Here is a 26,473-nt window from a genome sequence, read left to right on the forward strand (position 1 = left end):
AACAACAGACAAATATTCCTGAGCCATAGACAAAACCGTAGGTCTTTAGCCTTTGCTGATTTTCACCGAGGATTTCTCCCACTTGTTACTGCAGATATCATGCCTAACTTGTTTATGAACTGATGGAAGCACCTTGCACATACTGTGGCATTTTTATTCTCTAGGTCCTGCCCCCAAACACTTGAAACGAATTTCCTTTCTCCAGACACAAGGTTTTTCTCTGTTGGAAAAGAAAAGAACAAAATACCGCTCTTGGAAAAAGAAGATGGAGAACAGCTCCACAGCTAGAGAATTAAAATGAACTCCACCAGGTGGGGCACCCATGGCACAGTACATGATTGCTGGCAATTTACCTCAGTAGACTCACAGGATTACTGGTGAAATTATGAGTCAACAGAAATAAAGTAAGATACAGAGAGAGGGTAGCACAGCTACCCCCCCTCTGCAGCTAACCCTGCCCAGGGAGCCTGCCCCGCCTCCTCCGCTGAACACGCCGGCGCTGCTCTAATTCTCTTCCCCTCCCAGGCTTGCGGCGCCAATTGGAGGAGACTTAGAGTGGGGGCTGTGTGCTCAGCAGAGGAGGCAGAGTGGAGGTGATCTGGGGCAGGGAGTGGTTCCCCTGTGCGCCCCCCCGTTACTGCGGGCAGCCCTCCCTGCCCCCCTCCACCCCAGCTCACCTCCACTCCACCTCCTCGCCTGAGCGGGCTTTTAGGAGCCCTCAACTACTAGGCGCCCTAGGCGGCCGCTTAGTTCGCCTAGTGGTTGCACCGGCCCTGGACATTATCTTTTGCTATAATGTTTCCATATTTCCATAAAACTATCTGGTAGATGCAAGATACGCCAATGAATGTCTAGGAATGGGCTATAAAAACTTACGAGTTTTGTCAATGAACTAGCAAAGAGATAAAGCTTCCTGTAGCTAAACACAGGGGCCAGATCCTCAGCTGGTGCAAATCGATGTAGCTTTGTTGACTTCCGTGAAGCTACTCTTACGTAGTTCAGCTAAGGATCTGGATCAGTAGGTCTTCTCTGCCTTTTAGTTTTCTCATGAGGTCCTTGGTAACTTTCAAAGAGGTCTGGATCCTCTAAAGAAAGCTCGATCCGTTTTGTTCAGCTTTTGAATGGTTAGATCAATGGTGCTCAAAGCGCAGTACATGAATAGCAACATGGCGCTTTATTTCCCCTTGAATAATAATCTTGCCAGCCCAAGAGAATCTATGGAATGGTAGTCTGTACATTACTTGAAAATATATTTTTCAGCAGGATTTCCTATCACCAGGATCTGTACTTTTTCAGCTGTAAGGTTGCAGAAAACTGAGGTACGAATGAAAGTATCAATTTTCTCCAATCTGATGAACAGGATTCTGATTGGACATGAAGAGAGTATTTAAATTAGCAGGTAACAATACATGCAGCAGGTGACAGAGATAGTCTGAATGGAGAAAAGATGCTGAAATACTGACTGATGGGAAATGAGAAGGGGAAAACCCATTCCAGAAGTCTGACAATATGTCACGGTTGATAACAATGCACCATCTCTGACTGAGGAAGGGAAAAGAAGAAGGAGGAGGAAGAAAGTTCATATTGTTCTTCAGGTATTAGGATTCTAACCATCAATAAGACCAAGTAATGTTATAGTGTACGTGATTTCCTGGAAGACCAGCACCAGGGAAGGGTACTTAAAAAAAAAAAAAAAAAATCAGTGAACACCAAACTACACAGCTTGACCATCCAATCGGACTCTTGTTCAAAGTTTAAGGTGGACCTCAAGAATGCCTAAGAGTTGCAATGGCTCTAGCTCTCTCTGTCACAAATATTACCAGTACAGTAAGTTTGCTGTGGCTTGTTTTTGTAACTTAGTTCTTGCCCTGTGATCCAGCCCTTCTGCTCTATTAAATAAATTAAGGAAGAAGTACTTTAAAGTCAATTTAAAGCCATATCAAGAAAGTGGTGATAAAGGTACGAACACATGGAAAAAGTGGAAACCAAGCAAACTGAAGATGAATTATATCTGTCAGGAAATTACAGGAGATTTCTTGCCTGATGGAACTCCCACTGCATTCAGTAGGGGTTGGATCAGGATCTTAGAGAAGGTTTCGGAAAGGTTCTGAGTGCCCACAGTTCTCACTGAAGTCAATAGGAGTTGTAAGTGCTCAGTTCCTCTCAGGACCAAGCCCTAAATACTTAAAATTATGCTGAAGTGGCAGCAATGAAGTGGACTAAGGCCTGGTCTACACCTAAAACTTAAGTTGACCTAGCTACATTGCTCAGACCTGTGAAAAATGTCATACCCTGTGCAATGTAGTTAGGTCGACCTAACCCTCACTGACAATGCAGCTAGGTCAACAGAAGAATTCTTCTGTCAGCCTAGCTACTGCCTTTTGAGGGGGTAGTTTTTCTGCAGTGATGGAAAAACCTTTGTGGTGCTATCATAAGTGTCTACCCAACAGCTGTTCTGCTGTATCAACTGTAGTATAGACATACGCTAAATAAAAAACAGATCATGTTATTTTACCGGTAGGTTGTCTAATCCTGCTCAGACCAGGTCTAAATGACACAGTGGTAAAACCGCTGTTGGATGCAAGAGTCTTTTCTCTGAGCTCAAAAATCCCTAGAGAAGACAAGGCCATATAGTTGCCTTGAGCCACAGAGGGTTTGGATTTGCATCTAGAGCCAAATTTCTCCAGAACTGAGAAACGTTTGCATCCAGCATTTTGATCGGGACCTCTCTCCTTTAGTGATGCAAAGATATTATGATGAAGCTGAACTGTGACACAGGGTTGGATTACCTTACTGTGCTAACTCTCTGTACTGTTACAATAATGTGCAATGCAGCACTCTTTTCTTTGAATAGGTTCAAAGCACTAAGCCTGCCTCCTTTCCTAGGGATAAAGGCTCTCCCAGTCAATATGAAGGGAGTGTATGTGGCTGGGAGGAGGAGAAGGAAGATGTACTATAATTCACCTGTCTTATGAATTAGTTTAAAGTGATCTGCAAAGGGTAGGAGTGAAAGGAAAAAGGTCTTTGCCCTTCTTTGCTTCTTTAGAATATATAAAAAAGTTTTGAAAGGGTTCCCCCCCACACACTCCAAAAAAAGAGGGGGTGGATGATTCTGCTTTTTTATTTTTTTAATTGAAAAAAAACCTTAGAAATTCAAGTCTTGACTCCTTGAAAGATTCAGCGACTACTGGAGAATGAATGAAATTCGGACATCTCAAGAGAGTGAAAGATGAGCAAATGTGGAAGGAAGAGATTTTTTAGGCAGGCTGTTCAATATTTTTTTCTTTAGTGACCATGTCTAAGTGAAATTAGGGGAAAAGGATGTCTTAGTTTCAACATTTCATCTTTTCAATTAAGGTATGGCAGCTCACAACACTCATCTTCCACACCTCCCAAGAACTGCTTCTCAATGCCAGGAAATATCAGGCTTGACAATTCAAATATTTTAAAGGTAATAAAAAAAATCTGAAAAAACTTAACCTCTCCTCCACCCTAACCACCACCATTCAAGATGGCCAGCTTCACACACAATAAGGAAGGAAAAAAGGGCCTAAAACACAATATTTAAAATTCCTTTACAGGTCACTTTTACACTTCAAGAACATCATCCCTCTTCCTTTCCTTCATCATAACAAAACCAAAATATATTTACCTTCCTGAGTGTGTTCCTATTGCTACCACTGTTCCGCTTGGATGGAAATCAGCACAGTGTCCTGGTTCCTGCAAGAGAAAGGTGTAGTTATATGATTTAATATCAAATGTTTTAATATTCACAACCTCCCTTACATTTAAGCAATGTTAAAAGGTCTCACATTAGCTAACAAAACAAGGAAAGTGGAGTCAATTCTGAAAGGCCAGGTCTAACTCACAGCACACTTTTGATTATTACGGTATTTATTTGTTATATATTGCCACATGACTTTCAGGCAAACAACAAGACAAAGTTTCTGCCACAAAACTTACAATAACCTGGGTAATATGAAAAGATAAATCAGTAGATTATGTACAAATACAGAAAAAAGGGAAAACTCCTAAAGCAGAGCATTCCAAACTCTGAATTTTTTCAAAGTTCTTGTTCGGACTATACAAAGATTATTCATGAAAAAAAAATTGGGTTCATGAGCAGAGTCCTGGTTCCCATCACTAAGTAATGCCATTGTATAACGTAGAACAATGCTTATTAAGCTTGTTATTTTTAATGGTCTGATGGAGACTTTTACAAGAATAGAATCTTTTACATAATTCTGTTCTATTCAAGAAAGCTTTGAACTGACTTAAAAAAAAAAGGACAAGACAAGAAAAATAAAGCTTCAGTTAAACACATCATTCACAGCTTTGCTCATGCAAGTATTATACAAACTCCCACCTTCCCAGTTTCTGTGAGTGTGTGTTTTGGGGGGAGATGTTTCCACACACATGTCCCCAAGTTAAATTTCCTTAGCACTTGACAGTTCACTGTTAAAATTAGCCAAGGTGCTAGATACTACTGAGTTACTTGAACCCATATTTATATTTTCCAGAGGCAGGACACCTTCCAGTTAGCCATTTTAATGCTACAGTTTCCCACATTTTGCCCGTTTGTGGAGGATAAGCTACATATGTTAATTTCAAATGCTTCTGAAATTCATTTTCAGTACTTTCCTTCTGATTGTTATTTTTAAACTCAATGCCAATAGAAGAAAGCTCACGTACATCTAGCAGCCTGGTCCATTCTAGTGTGTGGTCCACAGAGTTCCACATACAAACTTGCCTATCTTGAGCACATGTTAACAACAAATCTTTGAAGGGATGTGTTGCCAGACCCCAGAGTTCATCTGTATGACCCTGAAAAGGAAACACATTATTTACTTAATATAGTTCCAAGACATACACCAGTAACCCTGCCTCCCACAAAGTCTCTTGATTTAGGTCTTGAGAGAAAAAACATACCAGAGGAAAAGTTTGAATTTGCCATAAGAAAAATATTGTGCTCACCTGTACCTCTACTTGGAAACCATCATTAAATGTTCCCCGCAAAATAAAGTTTCGTGAAGTGCCAACTAAAAACTGATCTGCTTTTCCTTCTGCTACTGCTCTGATTGTCCCGTACTGATCAGGAACCTAGGAAAACAAATTTCTGTAAAGGCAAATCTTAACACATACCAATTTTCATCTTTGAAGGACACGATACACTACTACTATGTAAAGTGTATCGTGAAACAATAATCAACAGGAGATGCCGTTTCCAATTAAAATGGAATAATCCAACCTATTTGACGTCAGGATATTGACCATAATCAGCAGCTGAGTTCACACAGTCTAATCCGATCACTCACAAACTTAACTGCAGTTCCATTTTATACACCTATGCATTTTCTCACTAGAAATGATTAAAAGGACCTGCCAGCCCACAGGTTTGGGAACACAGACACCACAACATTTAATGAAACTATTAATGTCTGCTTTAAGGAACAGCACCAAAAGAAGCCAGGAAGAAGAGATTGTTCATTCCACCCTCTCAAAACCTGAAAGTGTGGGAATGTTAGTGGAGGAGTCATTAGATAGACAAGGTGGGGGAGGTAATATCTTTTATTGGACCAACTTCTGTTGGTGAGAGAGACAAGCTTTCAAGCCACACAGAGCTCTTCGTCAGATCTGGGAAATGTACTCAGAGCTCACAGCTAAATACAGGGTGGAATAGATTGTTTAGCATAACACATATTTCCAGAGTGCATTCAAGGTGAAGTGGCCGTTAACATCTCTCTAGCCTGGGGGGAAAAAAGACAAAAAAGTTGGGAAGGGGGGGTAAGTCGGTTATAGATTGGTGAAACAAGCCATACTTCCAGTGTCTCTATTTAGTCCATGATTTTTAGTTTCTAGCAACATTATGAATTTAAGGTCCCAGGCTCATCCTTTGAAAGTGCTGTGCAGGTTTTCTTTGAGGATGAGGACCGAGAGGTCAGATATAGAGTGATCGCTTTGTGAAAAGTGTTCACCCACAGGTGATATGGTGGCTTTGTCTTCTATCATTTTTCTGTGTGAATTCATTCAAGAGAGCATAGTGATTGTCTGATTTAACCCACATAGTTGCTATTGGGGCAATTAGTGCACTGGATAAGGTACACCACACATGAAAGGTATGTGTAGACCATAGATCTTGAAAGGTGTGTCATGGGGTGGGGGGGTCTGATCATCATAGCAATGAAGATAATGTCTATGGGTTTTGCATCTATTGTTCAGACAGTGTCAGGTGCTGCTTTGACTTGGTGTGTGGGGAGCTTGCTTCTGACTATGTGCTGGGAGAGGCGTGGGAGGGAATGTTTGAAGGCCAGAAAGGGTTCAGGAAAGATTTTTGAGGATGTGGTCCCCATTGAATATGGATTGTAATTGTTTGATGATACCCCGTATGAGGATCTGGCAGTCATACCTAATGCTATATCTATACGACATCTGAGAGGTGTAATTCCCAGCTCAGGTAGACATACATGAGCTAGCTCTGCTCAAACAAATGCCTACAAACAGCAGTTTGGCTGAGCCGCCCAGGTACATACCAAGGGGGTCAGGCAGGTTGGTACTCAGGCAGCTAGCCCAAACTGTTGCCCATGCTGCTGTGGCCACACTGCTATTTTTAGGCACTAGTTTAAGCAGACCTAGTACGTGTACACTTACCCACATTGGGAATAAGACCTGCCAGCTGCTGTGTAGACATACCCCGAGTCTTCACTTGCTGATGGAGCACTGTAAGACAATTGTCTTCCACCAGCTTTCGAAAAGACATACCTCTCAACTGGTGCTCGCTAGCTGTATGTACGCTACTTAATCTGAAATTTACCCATGAGGCTGCTGTAGGAGCTGTATTTTGCTGGAAGAGACTATTTCCCCCACCCCACCCGGCCTTCCCCACCCACCCTGACTGATGTCAAGAATCACCCTAACCCCAGCCCATTTATTCACTCGGGTCAGGTACATACACAAGGACTTGACCCCAAATCAATGATATATACATCATTCTGTAAATACGTTTCCCCACTTTCTCACCCAAGAATATATATAAGATCCCTGAAAACACTTAGGTGGGTGCTTAACTTTATGCATGTCAAGAGTCCCATTGATCTCAGTGATGTGTGTACAATTAAATAAAGTTCAGTAACAGTTTGCAGGATCAGTGCCGTAATGTGCATTTTGCTTTGATAAATAAAGGCAGTTAACTCAACATATGAACTTTGTGGAAAAAGTTAAATGTGAACTGGGACAGCTCAGTAATTTATGCTTTTGCAAAATCTTCTGAGCAAACAGGTCTTTATAATTTAGTTCAGCCCCGATACAGACACATAAGGCTGATTAATTCTTATTTCAACTTTTTAAGTTATTGTGTGTCTATCTATTCATATACACACATATACCCCTCTTTAAAAAAAGGCAATCCTTTGGGCATTTCTAATACATCTGTCACTTTATGGTCTGATACAGAGACACACAATGCCCACAGATACCCAAGGAAGTCAATGGGAGTTGAGAGTGCTCAGCATCTTTGAAAAAAAATAATCAGGGTATTAGTATATAAGTGTCATAACGTTATAAATAAGCTATGGTTTAATTTAAAAAAATAGCTATTAATGTCAAGATCCATTAGAATCTAGCATGCTCAAAAAAGCTACTTCCAGGATAGGGAGAAAATGTATATTCATTTGTCTAAAAATACATGGTGATAATAAAGAGGAGTGGTAATGTTTTCAAAAGTGCTTTAATGACTTAGGAGCCAGCTCCATAAGACTAAACGCAGGTAGAGATTATACCAGTGGTGGGCAACCAGTGGCCTGCGGCCTGCATGTGGCCCATCAGGGTAATCTGATTGTGGGCGGTAAGACGTTTTGCTGACATTGACCGTCCACAGGCACCATCCCCCCAGCTCCCAGTGGCCACAGTTCTCTGTTCCCGGCCAATGGGAGCTGTGGGAAGCGGCGGCCAGCACGTCCCTGCGGTCCCTTCGCCTGCAGGCGCCACTCCCCACAGCTCCCATTGGCCAGGAACAGAAAACTGTGGCCACTGGGAGCTCCGAGGGGCGGTGCCTGTGAACGGTCAATGTCAGCAAAATATCTTGCGGCTTGCAATCAGATTACCTTGGTGGGCCACATACGGCCCACACATTGTCCACCACTGGATTATACACACACTTTTAATGATGTTTGCACTTTTAAATACTAGACACTGAAAATCTGAAAGAAAAATTGTGTTGTTTCTCGCAAATGCGTCCTTATTTTATTAAATTTTGATGGATGTTCATGAGCTCTGTCGGCAACTACTTTAGCCTATAATAATTTTTATTTACTGTATGTTTAAACTGTATTACACAATGCTGTTCCATTTTACGATATGTTGTCCTATTCTGAGTGCTCCTTTTCTGTTTAATTATTAATCTGAACAATAGCCATAAAAGTAAAATAATCGTCACTATGAAAGTTATTTATTCACAGTACTGGCAGGATTTTTCAACACAAAATAATTACTATGTACAGAGTACATGGCACATTAGCAAAGGGAATGTGGAGATGATGATCAATATTGCTCAAATTACTGTTTACCAAGTGTAACAGATATTTCTCTCTCAGTTGGTGTTTACTTATTAGATACACTTATTAATTAGCTTCAAGGCAGTTCTTTAAAAAAAGATTGTGGGGATTCATTTGCTTAACTGCTACATTTAGTTTCCCAAAATGCTGTGAATTCATCATTGTGATAAGCTGATACTGGATTAAATAGAAAATACAATTCAAAGTAGTATTATAAAGAATTTCTAAAAGGGATAAACTATTCCTTGTACCTTTGTCACTATAGTGTACCAGTGGCAGGCTGTTACAGCTGCTTTAAAATATCACAACGTGTAATTTTTATTTTAGAGAAGTAATCACAATTTGCTTGGATTTGCTATGTACCAAAATTGTGTACAGATACCATACTTTGAAATGGTGGTAAATAATTTTGATCAAGCAGATGACTGTTAAAGTAACTATGATGTTAAAACAACCTCCTCACACCAATCGTTATTTCTTAGGTACAGAATATTCTTGTGCATTCTGTAAGCAATCTATCAATTGTAAAGGACAGTAGCTATCTGACAGTGTACAGGAAAATGTGATGAGATTACATCTCAGTTACTTTGCTTTTGACGAGAACCATATTTTTCTCTCCAAAGAGGCAATTTTGTTGTGGGGATACTGGAAGATAGGTGTTGCTAAATAACATATTTTTTTGTTAAAGGGATGAGTAAAATCTAGCCAAGAAGGGCTCAGAGAAGAAGAAACTGGAATTTTCTGATCATTCCTTCCTGATTAGTATCTGAACCTCATTTATAGTTAATACAAAGCTACATTGAGACTTAATATCTTTTTATTTATTATATATATATATATTTAAATTAACTACTGGATTTATAAATGGAAAACAGCAAAAAATAATTTAAAAAAGTAATGAAATACTGTAATCCCAGACTCTGATGACTTACTGATTTTTTCCTTATGTACAGTTTCTTGACGTAAGTGTGTGGGGGTGGGGAGAGGGGGAAGGGGTTCTGCTTCCTCTCTTACCTCTATTTCCCTTTCAGGGTTCAGATCATGATCCCACAGAATGATTTTTCTGTCTTTCCCACCTCCAGTTAGCAGCATTCCATTCCTCATTTGACATAGTGTGAACACGCTGCCATCGTGAGCTTTGATTTGTCTACTTATTTGATATACACCTACAATCATGAAAAAATATAATGAATGCCACTCTTTTTTTTCAGTTTGGATTTCACAAACTTAGTTGCATTTTGGAACAAGAACTAAGTGGCACTATACAATAAGAAATGTTATTGCGTGTTTGAGGCTGTTCCAATGAGTATTACAAACAAAAGGTGGTAGTGTTTTTTTACAGAAAACTAGAAGACAAAACAAAGATCTGCTCACCTGTATGATTATTTTGTGAGGTTGTTTCTAAAACTTTTGTGGGGTGGAAAATCCAAATATCCAATCGAAAGCTCAACAGAATAGTACTCGGGCAAGAATGCATTCCTGCTGCACAACTGAGGTTGTGCAGAAACATGGCAAAAGCTGTGGACCTACGTGCACTCTCTCACTGGTATGAAGATCATGCACCAGACTCAGCAGAATATTTGGAACACCAAATCCTTTCTGTGCGAACCAAAGTGCTGACCTAAAGACTGAATCAAGAGCCACTTTGATATTGATATATGTCATGTGAAGTGGGCATAAGTACCCTGCTAAATCTGGGACTGATTTTCAAAGGTACTGAGCACCCACGGGATTTATTGGCGTTTGGCATCTTGGAAAATTAGGTCATTGCTAATTATGTGTCTAAATATATAGATTAGGAGCCTAACATCAAGCACCTAAGTTTGAAAATGTTTAGTAGCATTCCATAATGCTTATATATTCAGTGGGAGGTAAGGAATTACTTTGCAAAAGGGGGAAAATGAGATACAAAGGTTAACATTTTCAAACTTTGATTCCTAAAATCAAACACGTAAACGAAGTTGGGCTGATTTTCAGAGATGCTGGTCACCCACAGTTCCCACTTTATTTAGACCACTTTTTGAAAATATTCCTAAATATAGTTTTAACTTTAGGCACACAAGTTTGAAAATGATGACCTGAGTGACTTAAGGTCGCTCAGCGGCACAACTAGGATAAGATCCAGAACTCCCAATCTCTAGTCCCATCCTCTAATAACTAGATGCTAACCTCCAGAAGAGGTTAATTCTCACTTCTGAAGAATTGGGTTTTCTTAAATGTCTGTTGTTATATGATGTTTCCTTATGCACAGACATATAACATACTCTTATGTGAGCACTTCTTAAAATAAACCCTTAGCCTGAAGGCTAGGCAAGGCACATGAGCCACAAAGAGCAAATCTGCCAATTTCAAATTGTTCCATATGGGTCAGTGCAAAATGGGCACGTTTTCTAGATGTCTGCAAGAGGGGACTGTGCAAGATATATAGCAGTATTTGGAACTTTGTAGGCCCAGTTGATTTTTCCTGATTAATTTGACCCTATGATGCAGTCGAAAATGCTATGAAGCCTTTCAATTACCGATGTGAACACTTTCTCACAAAAATATTTTCAAAATTACAAAAAACCAAGAAAAAATGGTCTTGGATATAGTTGGCAGTTATTGTGCGATTATATTTACTCAGACTATATTTTGAGCATAGATGCTCAAATAGATGGGAATTGCCTCCTGCTATATGAAGTAATATAAAAAGGCAAGTTTCTAGAGCTTCAAATACTTTCTTCAAAACTAAGAAAAGCAGAGGATATCAACTTTACTTAACTGTCTGTAGGGCACAAGTTAACAGGTTTTTAAAATCTGGTTTCACACCCCACCAAAAAAAAAAAAAAAGGGGTGTGTGTGTGTCTAGGGCCTACGTAAAAGCCCATCACTAATCCAACATGGTAAACTAACTAAAAAAAAAAAAGCAATTAAGCCCATGTATGAAATACTCCAGCCATCATGGGCAAAAACTTTTTAAGATGATCATGGCAAAAGCTATTTGCACAGACGTTATAACATTAACTAAACATTTAATATTTTCTTAATTATTTTTCCATTTCAATTAGTGTTTTTTTTTTAAAACAACAGATTTATCTACAAAAATAGATTTGCAGTTAAAGATTTGCTTCTTACATGACTGACTTAAACTGGTATGCCAGGAAAACAGAGTATTTGAAATAGCTGCCAAGTAAAATAATTATCCTTGAATTTAAAAGCTACCTGAGGGCTCAACAGTGCTAGTTCTCCATATGTCTAGTAGCAATTCATTTTTCTTCTTTTATTTTAATTGAACAAAAAGCTCACCTTAAAAAACAAGTTCAATCCAAATGCCAAATCAAATGGGATTTAAAGTATATTTTAGTGGCAGGATTTGAGCACCTGCTTAGTTAGAAACTATTATTATTTGGTTAACTCCTACACTTCTGTACTACACTTTTTTCATTACATACAGGTCCTCTTAATATAAGCTTTCTTTATGACGGATATTCATTTGAGACTTTAAAGGTTTCACAATACATGAGTCAAGAGCCAAATGTAGTAAAAAAGTGAGCCTGCAGCCTCCCTGAAACTGTAGGGTGAGGACAAGTCTGATTAACTGCACCATTTTTATTGCTGGGAAATTCAAACAAAATAATTTCTATTCATTTTGGACCCAATCCTGCAAGGCGCTGAACAGCTCCAGCAAGATGTAAAGTCAATGGGAGCTGTGGAAGCTCAGCACTGTCTAAGATTGGGCTCCTATCAAGGAAGATACAAATACACCTCTACCCCGATATAACGCTGTCCTCGGGAGCCAAAAAAATCTTACTGCGTTATAGGTGAAACCGAACTTGCTTTGATCCGCCGGAGCGCGCAGCCCCGCCCACCCGGAGCGCTGCTTTACCGCGTTATATCCGAATTCATGTTAGATCGGGTCACGTTATATCAAGGTAGAGATGTACAAGCAAATGCTATTGTCGTACAAATACTTTTAATACAAATCATTATGCAAATTTATAAGCAACTTACAAGCATCTCTTGGGGTCTTGGCATGTAGCCAATTTAGCCATTTGGGTCCAAAAGACTGGGCACTCTTGCATACCGGAGCATTTATACCACTGAATTTCTCGATCACATTCCATATGGTGCAATGTGATGACTATCATTCTTATCACTTGCTAAGGGTTCGACCCTCTGGTAAAGCTATTATATCCCCCTCTGTAGTTCTGCCACTCTAGTAAGGATTATAGATATTTTTATGGCTGCAGTCCCAGATAAAACAGAATGCTTCTCCTGGCCTTTAACAAATGATTCTAGCAGTACCTGGGAGTGAAATTGCATTTTCATATGCATACTGACACAAAAGAGACAAACCAATTAACACCATGGTTTGTTTTTGCAATACAATTTTATAAAAAAGAAATCAGATTAATAGACCAAAAGGGACCATTATGATCTTCTAGTTTGACCTCCTGCATACCACAGGGCATGGAATTTAAACATCAAGCCCAATGATGATAATGACCGTTGCAAAACTCAAGAGAGAAAGCACTGTACGTATTATGGACGGGTTTATTTTTCTATTTGTCATCCTAACACAATCTTTCGTACGTATGTTTTCTGCAGACCACCATGCTGTAAGATTAACTGTGAGTGTTCTGTACCTTTAGGTCCTTTTCCTGGCGTGGATTCTACTGTAGTTTTGCTCCATATAAGCATTATCCCACCTGAGTCTCCAGTGAGCACATCTCCATTTCCCAAAAATGCCAAACACTGCACAAATTTGGGTTTTTCATATTTCTGAAATGGAACAGCAAGAGAAATTAGAGTATAATTGTACAGACACATGAACACCCGCATGTGTAAAAAATAGTTCCCAGTTTTCATAATTTATTTCTCCATCCAACATGTGTAATAAGGACGGTGATCCAAATTCATAGCTGGCAGGAGCGGTTAACTCAGGGGTTGGCAACTTATGACATGCGTGCCAAAGGTGGCACGCGAGCCGATTTTGCCTGGCACGCAGCTGCCAGCCGGGGTCCCGGCCGCCGGCCCCACTCAGCTTGCTGCCAGCTGAGTGAACGGAACCCCAGGCCGGCAGAAGGCTGAGTGGGGCCGGCGGCTGGGACCCCAGACAGGCGGCAGGCATGCCTCCCGGCTCCCCCCTCACGGTGCTTGGGTTCTGCGGCTCCTGGAAGTGTGCGCGGAGCTCTGAGCCTGCTCCGGGAGAGGCGGTGGTGGCGGCTCACACTCCCGGGAGCCGCAGAGCCCGAGTGCGACGAGGGGGGAGCCGGGAGGTGCACAGGGACCACTGCCCACATGCATGCGCTGCAGGCGCACCCCCCCGGCACCCCTCTCACCACATTTGGGTTCTGCGGCTCCCAGAAGTGTGAGCCGCCGCTGCTGCTGCCCCTCACGGACCTCCTGCCCCCCTCCCTCACTGCCTCAGAATTCTGCGGGGGAGGGCTGTGCGCGCAGCAGCCCGGCAGTGTGTTTTGCCTCCACGTGGAGCCAGTGACTGACCGGCATGGGAATGGTAAGGGGAGTTCTGGGGGGCAGTCAGGGAGCAGGGGGAGGATTGGAAGGGTCGGGAGTTCTGGTGGTCCTGTCAGGGGGCAGGGAGTGGTTGGATAGGCGTGGGAGTCCCGGGGGTCTGTCTGGGGGTGGGGGTGTGGATAAGGGTCAGGGCAGTCAGGGGACAAGGAACAGGGAGGCTTAGGTAGGGGGTGGGGTTCTGGGGGGCAGCTAGGGGCGGGGGTCCCAGGAGGGGGCAGTCAGGGGACAAGAAGCAGGGTTGGAGGTTCTGAGGGGGGAAGTCAGGGGTTGGGAAGTGGGAGGGAGTGGATGGGGGTGGGGCTCTCTCCCCCCGTCCTCTCTTTTGATTGTTGAAATATGGTAACCCTAGGCGAGGGGGGAGCCAGGGGGAGCATGGGGGCATTTTAATGTGTATTACCAGTACGCGAAACCTTAAATTAGAGTGAATAAATGAAGACTCGGCATACCACTTCTGAAAGGTTGCCGACCCCTGGGCTAACTCCACTGACTCCAATTGTACTCATTTATGTATCTGGCCTAGTGCAAAAATATTTCTTACCCCAAAAATCCCTTGCTTTCTTGCTAGTGAATTGCCACTCCAGGTCCAAAAAAAGATGTGAGATTTGCCACAAGTTATGATTGTGTTTGCATCAGTTGGATGGAATTCTACAGCAAGCACAACTTCATTTGTAGTCTATAGAAACAATAAAAGAAACCATGAGCTTAATATAATATTTATTCAGATGGATATTAATTTACTATTTTAGACACACACACACACACAGTTTTACATAGATAAAAAAGTATATAGAATATTGTGAGTGTAAATGTATATATATGAAAACATACACACAGATCTGTTTGGATAAGAATATATATTAAATTGCTGTTGTCTTTTACATTTCTGAAAGATTTATTAAGATTTTTAGCCAGAAAGAGAGGTTTTATTAAATCTGAAATGATCCTTGGCATAGCATACTTTCCCCCCCTCTAAGAATGCCTTTTGCAAAAGAAAACAGGAAAAACACAAGAGACTTTTTGTGGATGAAATAACAAAAACTTGCTGCTGTCTGATTTCAAGACACATATGAGCATCTCATTGTTTTGGATAATGGATTTATGATAGAGGTAACTCAGCCAATCATAATACACTTAGTTCTTTCCCCCCCTGCTCTGAAAAAACTACATAACTCAAGATAATAAATATAGCCCCTTTGTGACACTATAAATAGATTGGAACTTTTCACAAGTTGGATGTACCTTTACTGAATAGTAATAGCTAAGTGAATTGTATTATTTTATTAATTTTAAAATAATCTTTCATTTTACTCATAAGGTATTTTACAACAGATTCATTTTTTTACAATTTTTTCAGATAATAATCGTCTGCTATCCAGTAATTAATATAAGTTCAGTGAAACCTATACAAGAAAATACCCTTAGAAGGCAATCTCCGGTGCCAATTCAACAAAGCACTTAATCACATCTTTGCTTACCTTAAAGTATGTGCATTTAAGCATTGGCTTCAATGGGACTTAAGCATATGCTTAAATGCTTTGCTGAATAAGGACCCACGAGACTATCCTAACTATCCCCATATGTATTTAATAAATTCTTATTCAGTGTCATTAGAAGACCATAGTGATTTTTGTTGGACACCTGTGGCAACTTAAATGATATTTCACTGTAGATGTGAAACCACACAAGTATGTACATAATCACGTATGCTCACACAAACTTTAGACCATATAACTATTAGATTTTAGGGCCCAACCTTGAAAGGTGCAGAACACCTTTAACTCCCACTAAAGCCAATGGCTGTTGAAAGTGGTTCAGCAACTTGCAGCATCAGGCCCCAAGTGGAAACTCTGGGGCACAACTTGCCTGCATTCCAAGAAATAATTATGACCATCCAAATAAAAAAACCCCTCAAGATACCAGATTCCAGGACTGAAGTACTATAGAATTTAGAAACCAAAAGCATTTATAAAATATAAAGAGGTTTTTTTAAACTAACACTTGAAACTGCTGATGTTAATTTTTAATAAATCTTGGAATACCAGGGAAATTCCAGAAGACAGGAAGGCTACTAATGTTGGGTCAATATTCAAAAAGGGCGAAAAGGATGACCTAAGTAACTACAGGCCAGTTAGTCTGACATCAATCCTGAGCAAAATAATGTTTAACCTAAATCTGATTAAAAGTTAGCACCATATAATATCAATAAAGCCTATGTTTAATGGATTCAGAACCGGCTAATTGATATATCTGGAAATACACCTCTACCCCGATATAACACGAATTCGGATATACCGTGGTAAAGCAGTGCTCCAGGGGGCGGGGCTGTGCACTCCGGCGGATCAAAGCAAGTTCAATATAACACGGTTTCACCTATAACGCAGTAAGATTTTTTGGCTCCCGATGACAGCGTTTTATCGGGGTAGAAGTGTAATAGCTGCCAGTGTGAAACCATCTTTGAGTGGGGGTGTTTATAATGGTGTTCTGCAAAGATCGACAGTAGGCCTGACACTATTCAACATTTTCATCAATGGTCTGGAAATAAATATAAAATCACTGTGATAAAATTTGCAGATGATACAAAGGACAGGGCTGTCAAAGAGTCCTGAGAGCTAACAGCTGCCCCAACACTCTGGTCACTTAAGCACTGATTAGCTCCCTCTGAGGCTAGGTCTACACTACCCGCCTGAATTGGCGGGTAGAAATCGATCTCTCGGGGATTGAATTATCGCGTCTCGTCGGGACGCGACAATCGATCCCCGAATCTACGCTCTTACTCCACCAGCAGAGGTGGGAGTAAGCGCCGTCAACGGGGAGCCGCGGAGGTCGATTTTGCCACCGTCCTCACAGCGGGGTAAGTTGGCTCCAATACGTGGAATTCAGCTACGCTATTTGCGTAGCTGAATTTGCGTATCTTAAATCGACACCCCCCCCTGTAGTAAAGACCTGCCCTGAGAGAAGACCTGACTGAGAAATGGAGTAAACCTAATCAGACTGTGGGCTGAGGGAGCTAACTCTAGCACTAGCTGGGAGGATAGTTAAAAAGCACAGGAGGGAAATGCAAAAGGGGAGAGAGAAAGAGAGAGGGGGCTAGCAGAGCCCAGGGGAAACGAATTCTTCAGCTGGCGAAATTGTTTCCTCTTCCTCTCCCTGCAGAAAGGGCTGAGGAGTGAAGGACAGGGTAAGTAGACATGCTGCTCGGGGGTTGTGATGGTGTCTTGGCAGAGTTAACGAATGACTCACAGACATCCAGAGACTGTTGGTGAGGGAATGAGAGGAGCTTGCCCTGTTACAAGGGCTGTCATACAGAGTGATCTGGAGCACTTGGAAAGCTAGGCCAGTTTTAATACAGCCAAATGTAAAGCTATAGATCTAGGAACAAGGAACGCAGGTCAGACCTAGAGAATGGTGGCCTATATCCAGGAAAGCAGTGATGCTCAACAAGGAATTAGGGGTCATAGTGGACAAACAACTCAACATGACCTCCCAGTGCTATGCTGCTGCAAAAAAGGGATAAGCAATCCCTGCATGTATAGAAAGGAGAGTAGTAAGTAGGAATAGGGAGGTGACTTTACCGCTGTATATGGCATTGGTAAGACTGATACTGGAATACTGCATCCAGTTCTGGTGCCCACATTTTAAAAGGATTTTGGAAAAACTGAAGAGGGTGCAGAAAAACACCTACAAAAATGATTCAAAGAGTGGAAAAAATGCCATACGGTGACAGCCTTTAAGAGCTTGATCTGTTTAGTTTATCAAAAAGAAAACAGAGGTGACTTGATTATACAGTGTATAAGTACTTTCATGGGGAGAAAATACTGGGTAGAATGGTTGGAAGCTGAAACCAGACATACCCAAATAGGAACTAAGGCACTTTAAAAAAAAAAAAAAAAAAAAAAAAAAAAAAAAAGATAGTGAGGATAGTGAATCATTGGAGAAAACTATCTAGATCTGTGGTTTTCAAACTTTTTTTCTGGTGATCCAGTTGAAGAAAATTGTTGATGCCCATGACCCAACAGAGCTGGGGATGAGAGGTTTGAGGTGTGGGAAGGGCTCAGGGCTAGGGCAGAGGATTGGGGTGCGGGCTGTGGGGTGGGGCAGGGAATGAGGGGCTCAGGGTGTGGGAGGGGGCTCAGGGTGTGGGAGAGGGGCAGGGCTCTGGGTGAAGGCTGAGGATGAGGGGTTTGGGGTGCAGGAGGGGGCTCTGGATTTGGGGGGGCTCCGGGCAGGGGTGCGGGAGGAGGTCAGGGGTCTGGGCTGGGGTTGCAGGCTATGGGGTGGGGCCAGGGTTTGAGGGGGGGGCTCAGGGCTGGGGCAGGGAACTGGGGGAGTGGAGTTCAGGCATGGGCTTACCTCCGGCAGCTCCCAATCAGCGGTGCAGCCGGGGTGCAGAGACAGGTTTCCCGCCTGTCCAGGCACTGTGGACTGCGCTGCACCCCAGAATCGGCCAGTTCCCGGCCAATGGGAGTGTGGAGCCGGTGCTCGGGCAGTGCGCGGAGCCCAGTGGCCCCCCACCGCCTAGAAGCTGGACCTGCTTCTGGCTGCTTCCTGGGCGCAGCACAGTGTCAGAACAGGCAGAGACTAGCCTGCTTTAGCTGGGGAGCACCGCCAATGGGACTTTTAATAGCCCGGTCAGCGGTGCTGACCAGAGCTGCCGTGACCAGTGCCTTACATGCCGCGACCCAGTACTGGAAAACCACTGACCTACAGAAGTAATGGATTCTCCATCTGTTGTTGTTTTCGTATCAAGACTGGATGTCTTTCCAGAAGATATGCTACAGCCAAACAGTAGTTGTGGTCCAATACAGGGCAAAAGGGCAAAATTTTATGGCCTGTGATGTAAAGAAGGTCAGACTAGAAGATTTAATGGTCTTTTCTGACCTTAAGCTCTATAAATATATGAATATTGTATATCTCATCAGGCAGGCAGCAACTTCAATCTAGAGATTATCTTTTCATTCCCATTTCAGAAGGAAATAAGGGTTCGAAAAGAGAAAAATACTGTAGTGCCATATGGTAAATATTTTAAAACTTAAGGGCCGATTCTGGTATAAAACTGAAGAAACTCTACCGAGACCAATGGAGTTAGAGCAGTGTAAAACAAAGGAGAAAGCAGAATCAGGACAGTAATATTTTCAAACATAACTGTATCTCGCTGACATAACATTAGTTTCCATGAAAACAAACGGCAAAATCAAAATATCAGAGAACCGGAAGCCAGAAAATCCCTCTCAGTAGTCAGTTTTCGCTGCTATCGCGTCAGCTCTAAACTACTTATCCTTATCTTATGTTCATGGCTTCCAAACAAAGAGGATGAGAAAGCTGCTGATACATAGCAGGCAGCTGACAGGGTAAGAGTAAGACTTCCCGCTTGTCGATTTTGGCTAAACCTAGAAAGGCCAGTTTCAAAAACCAGCTGCAAATTTTATTTCGCCTTTGGACCCTTAAACTTCCCAGTACTTCAAAGAGAAACAACGTTAATGAAAAAAGTTTTTCTCCCCCTAAGGAGTCACTTTGCTTTTAATTGTCTTTATACTTGAAATCCTTTAAAATTTTATTTTAAAAATAATGTTCAAATATTCATATCCCCATATATAAAATCAATAACAATTAGTGTGTGGTGGCGTTATACTATACCCTGGGGCTTCTCGGGTGAAAGAAGATGCCCTTTGGATTTGTGCCTCTCAGTGCACCAGATGCATACATAGATAGCCACATGAGAATAAACTGCACATGTGCTGTACAAATTAAATCTCAAAATATTTGCTTAAGCAAAGTGTCCTATTTACCTTTATCTCTGCTACCTTTGATTTCCTCTGCCAGTCCCATACAGTCAACATGTGCTCATTAGAGTCATCAATCACACACAAATGAGAACCTGAATCCTTTAAAAAGAAAGCCACAGACAATGCTGTCATATCACATTTTAAAATAGGATAAGGTATGATTTAAAACCAAACACAGCAGTACTATATTTCAAAATCACTAGAATGCACAAATAAATACTGTGTCTATAGGAATAAGCAAACGTTTAATATATTTGGATATTTTCCTTTATACTTGGAACTGAGAAATCTAAATTCAGCTTAATATCATTTCCCAATAAACAAACGAAACATACTTTAGATGGTATTCTGGTAGAATTTGAAAGCAGGCACTGTCAACTCCCCCTCACCACCACCTTTCAATACCTTTTTAACCCTATTGTTTGCAATACTGTGTTGGAAGCATAAAATACAAAATGTTTTGTCATCTACCACATTTGTCCCTTCCCATTTGGAAAATATTTTCCTTGTCAGTTTCATATGGAACATGTAACTCTCTTGGTTCATTTCTTTAATTGTAACAATAATATTAACACTTCGCATATATATCTTGTTTTATATTTTAAAAGCCATGTATACATAGCCAATTTAGACCTCACAGCAATAACTGTTAGAAGCTCCATTTTGCAGATAGGAAAACTGAAGCACAGAATACATTATCAAAGTAAGAGCATGTCTAGCTATCAAATTTAAATGTCTGTTCTCCCTCTGCAATAGCAACTTAGCATTTCATTTTTACATACTGTAAACAGTGTAAATGTTTCACAACAAGAAGTTACTGAATAAAAAGAATCAACGATAAACATAGTTAGGGCCAAATTTTAAAAGACAGGCCCAGGATCCTTGGGGCACAAATATGCAGTATTTACAAATGAACATTGGGGGGAGTTATTATTGTAGCACCACATAAAAATCAGGCATTTAAGTACCTACTGGTGAACAGATTTGGGGCCTTCCTTTTCTTTTAAATGTGGTTCCTAGAGTCCCAACTACATTCACTAACAGATTATGACAATTTTCAGGTGACAGTACAATTTCCCTTTAAAAGTGAATTTGAAACAGAATGCTAGGTGTACAAAACTAAATTAAGAGGCCTTATTCTTGCTTTGGTTACATGCGCTGCTTTCATTGGGATTAGTGGGATCGGTAGAACAATATGGGCCTAGGGTATTTCCTGCTTATTGTCCCTATACAGCACCATATGACAGCTATGTTTGGGATGTGAAAGGATTTTTTTTAAATTATGTCAGGTTTCAAAGTAGCAGCCGTGTTAGTCTGTATCCACAAAAAGAACAGGAGTACTTGTGGCACCTTAGAGACTAAGAAATTTATTTCAGCATAAGCTTTCGTGGGCTACAGCTCTGAAGAAGTGAGCTGTAGCCCACGAAAGCTTATGCTGAAATAAATTTCTTAGTCTCTAAGGTACCACAAGTACTCCTGTTCTTTTTAAATTATGTGTTATTGTTAGATTATTATGGCTAACCTGAAAATTTGGCCCTAATTGGTCTAAGCTGCAGCTGCAAAATGGCACTAACAAAAATGGATACTGGCCCTTACTGTTCTTCTATGATTTTTTTATGTCATTTTTCTCTACTTTTTAGAAAATAAGAGAGAAAACTGTTATAGGTATAAGAGAGGCCTTTTAGAGGCTATGAAGGTGTGACACTGAAATAGCATTTTACAGCTCTGTGGGCTATAACTGTATGCTATAACGAGCTGGAGGAAATAAAGGTGTTAGCTTAAACTGTACTACTTTGTTTCTACAATATGCTGGGGCAGGTGAACATTTATTCTTTTTAACAGCAAATTTTTTTTGTCACTTCTTGAGGGCATAACAAACATAATTAACAATATTAATTTTAGCAGCATAACTAAGCACCAGCTTAGTCTGTTTTATTTACTTAAATTTCTTAATTGTGGGAGATTTTTTTTTTAAACTGGGGATAAAAGGAGATGACATCTTTACTGTCCTATGTATGGCTTTGGCACCGTACCAGGAGGTCCTTATTCATACACACTTATGGCAGGTGTGCTTATTTAAAAACCACATTAGGATGGATGTGAGAGTTGAGAATGCTGCCATTGGACGATGATATGAAAAGTCTGAATGGAAAAAGTAATTTGGAGCAATAGGTCCCTCAATTACCATAAGGATGGTGAATAGTAGATATGAAAGAATAAACCAATGAGGACTAGACTAGGTATTTGGAATTGGATATCAGCCCCACTGGGTTCAAATGGGGAATTATCTCAGAATGCAGATCACTGGTTGGGGCAGGGACCTTCCACAACAGCTTCTGCAGTTTAATACAAGGAATGAATTACACCTCTACCCCGATATAACGCTGTCCTCGGGAGCCAAAACATCTTACCGCATTATAGATGAAACCGTGTTATATCGAATTTCCTTTGATCCGGAGCGCACAGCCCCGCCCCCCTGGAGCACTGCTTTACCGCGTTATATCCGAATTCATGGTATATCGGGTTGCGTTATATCGGGGTAGAGGTGTACTGAAAACTTGTTGTGATACTGAAGATATGAGGAGATATCTGGGCTAATTACCAAAGAGATACTAAATCCAATCTCAGGCACAGGCTGGCTGGGGAGGTGGAGTAGCTGTGCTTACTGCATGTAATCTTAAACGCAGATCATCATCTCAAAACTGGGCATGGCCAACTAGTGTAAGTGTCATAGAGCAAGTTAAACATGGGACTAAGTAGTTGTACTACAGCCCACCCTCTGTATCTAGGATATCCTGGCTGAGTTCCCAAATTTGACCATGGAATCAACTTAGTCTTAGAGTCACTGAGGCTAATTATCCTGGGTGAATTATGTCCATGAGAACAATGACTCTTCTTGGTTGACTCAAGATGTCCTGGCTTCTGACAACCACAGAAAATTCACAGGTGGTTCACAGATTTACACATGAAGCTGGCTGCACTCTGGATTTTATTTTAGGTATAGTACAGGTGACTTGGGGAATAAAGATTATACTTGGCCAGAGTAAAAGCATGAACTTCATTTACTTTGAGGTTAGGCACCATTGTTGGGTTAGAGAATCTATTTTATTGTGCCACCCTCAGATTAATGGATCCAATCAGATTTCTGAAATCTCTGGAGGAGAATATTGTACAACAGATGGGCAACTGTTAATAGCCTGGGGTGATCTTATGATTATGTTTTATCATCATCTACTCCTGCAGTGGTTCATACACACACCTTCCCTCCCAACCTTTTTAGCAGTTCACTTAGGTATTCAGATGATCTGCACCAGATTAAACATGCTGGAAGAGCTACAGCGCTGGTGACAAAAACTGGTTTCAGAGTAGCAGCCGTGTTAGTCTGTATCTGCAAAAAGAACAGGAGTACTTGTGGCACCTTAGAGACTAACAAATTTATTAGAGCATAAGCTTTCGTGGACTACAGCCCACTTCTTCGGATGCATCCGAAGAAGTGGGCTGTAGTCCACGAAAGCTTATGCTCTAATAAATTTGTTAGTCTCTAAGGTGCCACAAGTACTCCTGTTCTTTTTGCGGTGACAAAAACTGTATTTTGTGATTTTTATCAATCATGACAAATAATTTTGAAATCTTACGCCATGGCCATGATGGAAGCAAAGAAACACTCTTCTCCAGCATATCATCATCTAGGAAGTCCCGATCAAAAGAATCGTTCTGGTTAGTAGACCATCTGATTAATTTGAGCTACCCCTTCTCTCTCTCTCTCATACACACACACACACACTGGAGTGCTTCTCACTGTAAGGAACGTTCTATTCACTTCATAGATCAGATTGTGTTTGTCTCGCCCTCATACAGAATGGTTTCTTATGAACTAAACAAAGTCGTCCCTGATTAGCTTCTTTGATTCAGCCAGCCTCACTCCATAAGGTTCTGTGGAGTGATTGGGAAGCTTTGGGCTGCAATTTGAGAAATAAAATCCTGCTGGTGGGACATCGGCTCTATTATTGGTAGACACAATCAATACCTCCATAAGCAAGGGCAAAGTGCTAACATCTCTCAAGCAATCAATTATTATTTCTTCTATTCAAGAAACTGCCTCATAATATTGATAATCTGGCAAATTACTGCTATGTCCTCTTTAAAGAAGATTATGACAAGGAAATTCTTCCATTTTCTGGATTTCCGATTACTGGAAACCCTTTCAAACTTTGTTTAGATCTGGCTACAGCTGAGAAACCACCCTGACCTAGGACTCTAGAAGTCACTTTCCTCACTGACCTGGCAAGGTACGCTGAAAGGTCTATATTTTTGCACAGGCCTTTGCCCGAAGAAGAGGTATGGGATGAGAGAATGAAAGATTTTACTTGGAACAGGGAGTTGTTGATTCTTTTAGTTCAGTATTTATCAGAATTTTCCCAGCTAAGATACAGAACCTAGGCATGGCTTCTTGCCATGAATTATCCACATTCCCCAGTCTTTTGCAGTCACAAAGAATTGTGCAATTGCCAAGAAACCATAGCTGATTTCAACTGCTGAGGATGGGGAAAACCTGATGGAAACAGATGGGGCACTGGGTCAGAAGACTGGTGGAGAAGAGGTAGAGCAGGTCAGGGACTGCTGATGGGTGGGAGCTGGTTGCCATGGGCTGCTTGCAGAAATATGGGGCCTGATGCAGGTGCTGGGGTGATCAGTGGGCTGAAATGTGGAAGAGTCGGCAGTGGGGTGAGAAGGAGGAGCTCCTATGGATAGCACTTTTCCCTTCTCCTCCCAACCCAACTGTACTCTATTCTCAGGTGATGGCAGCTGGCTTCCTCTTCCATGAATAGAGATGGTGTTAAAGTGGGACGGGATAGGAAGAGGGGATACCAGATTGAGCAGGACAACAATATCTTCTATTTCCCTTCGTTTCCACATCTAAAGGGCACAGAATTTCACTGTATTTGATTTTCAACCAGTGGGGTCAATTTGAGAATCACTGCTTTGGACTAATTTTTCAGGGTGGGTGTACTTAAAGGAAACTAATTATTAAGGTATGCATATTTGGCAAATCTTACGGGGAAGCACAATTATGATTTTGAAATAAAAATTGTATTCCAGAGTTTAATATTTTCTCCATATTCAGCAGATTAGATAAGATTTTTCCATTAAAAAAATGCGGGGCAGGCCGGACAAATGATTTTGGCAAAATCTATATTTGTTTTATATAATAGTCAAAATTAACAAGATGAAACAGCTTTTTTAAAGTTATTAACAATTTTTCTGGTCACAAACTTTTGATGGCCTAGATAATAAGATTGCTCGTATTTGGTCTACATTTTAAAAACCTTTATGCTTGCCATTAAGAGGAGATGATAAGACATTATTTCTTAAGCAGACAGAGGTGCAAGCAAGGGTTTTGTTGTTTCCTGTACTAGGATGAAACTCTAGTACAACACAGAGAGAAAATTAATACTTTGCATCAGAACTTGCCAAGATTCATCTTCATGAACTTCCTCACAGAAACAAATCTTTCAACATGTTTTGAAACAGAAATGCAGTACGGACTTTTCAATTTCTATTCTACATATTTCTTGTAAACAGCTTATTGGTTGTGCTATTTTGCTGCCACTATTTTACATGTGTAACTTCCTGGGGGTTTTCCTAGAACTATTTTCATTGCCCTGAGTTGTTTTAATGCAATTCATTTAACTTTCCAAACATGCTTCAGTCCCAAGGTAGTTCAGCTAGAAAACCACAGTACATATAACACTTACAGGTGTTTCTGTCTGACTTACATACAGTATGGTAAATTATTAAAAAAATGCAATTTTTTTCTTACTGCTTTTGAAAAATCCAGACACCCCACTCCACGCTCGAAAGTGCCGAGGCCAATAACCTGCAGTGTCATCAGGCTCACTGAGTCCCATACTCTAACATGGGGCTGCAAAGACTAAGTAAAAGCAATTTGATAAAAACTGTTACTGAAGGCTAAAATGTCACATGCAGATTTAATCTTACATTAAGCAGATACTGACTTCTGTTGATGTCAACACCACGAATTATTGACCTGTAAAGTAAATATTGACTGAAGTGAAGATAAATAATTATACAGTAACACCTTACATTTATATAGCACCTTTAATCTCAAAGGATTCTAGGCAAGATTTACAGACTTCTGTACAGTGATTGCTTTACCTGTTACCTCTGGGATGGAAACAGAGCAGCATTGTTCAATTTAAAATGCAGGGCAAAATGTAAAATACCCAAGTCAAAATTTGGCCAATATCCTGATTTCACATATACTTATATATACACATTAAAAAAAAAAAAGACCTGGGTTTTTTTTAATCTCATACCAAAGATGGCACATTCAACAGTGTTGCAGTGCATCCTAGCATCAAATCAGGTTAATGCTTCAGACTTGACTCAGTTTAGAGTACTGAATCACCTACACCCCCCTTCCTGCTGCAGCTTTTTCCATGGTGATGTTCCATCCAACTGATATCCAGTCCCAAACCTGCTTGGTTTCACATATTTGACAAGGCCATAGCCCACGATGGACTGGCTTAGTACGGTTTAAGAATAAAGTCAGTATTCACCACAAAAAGATAATAAATCATGATGTTGACAGAAAACAATTCT

At 40.9% G+C, this 26,473-nt stretch overlaps 1 protein-coding gene across 3 annotated transcripts in view; it reads right to left on the reverse strand.

The window, feature by feature from the left end:
- The window catches only part of EML4 (EMAP like 4), a 258,689-nt gene that overhangs the window by 34,594 nt on the left and 197,622 nt on the right, over positions 1 to 26,473 (reverse strand). For all 3 annotated transcript variants that reach the window (XM_054022072.1, XM_054022073.1, XM_054022071.1), the window contains exons 11-18: positions 25,671 to 25,781; positions 19,853 to 19,948; positions 14,605 to 14,739; positions 13,175 to 13,310; positions 9,564 to 9,715; positions 4,975 to 5,100; positions 4,693 to 4,824; positions 3,653 to 3,720 (exon numbers count right to left, since the gene is read on the reverse strand). In XM_054022072.1, the coding sequence (XP_053878047.1) occupies positions 3,653 to 3,720; positions 4,693 to 4,824; positions 4,975 to 5,100; positions 9,564 to 9,715; positions 13,175 to 13,310; positions 14,605 to 14,739; positions 19,853 to 19,948; positions 25,671 to 25,781 (956 nt within the window). The remainder of the gene's footprint in view (positions 1 to 3,652; positions 3,721 to 4,692; positions 4,825 to 4,974; positions 5,101 to 9,563; positions 9,716 to 13,174; positions 13,311 to 14,604; positions 14,740 to 19,852; positions 19,949 to 25,670; positions 25,782 to 26,473) is intronic.

Source organism: Malaclemys terrapin, chromosome 3 (assembly GCF_027887155.1).
Source record: "Malaclemys terrapin pileata isolate rMalTer1 chromosome 3, rMalTer1.hap1, whole genome shotgun sequence".
NCBI lineage: Eukaryota > Metazoa > Chordata > Testudines > Emydidae > Malaclemys > Malaclemys terrapin.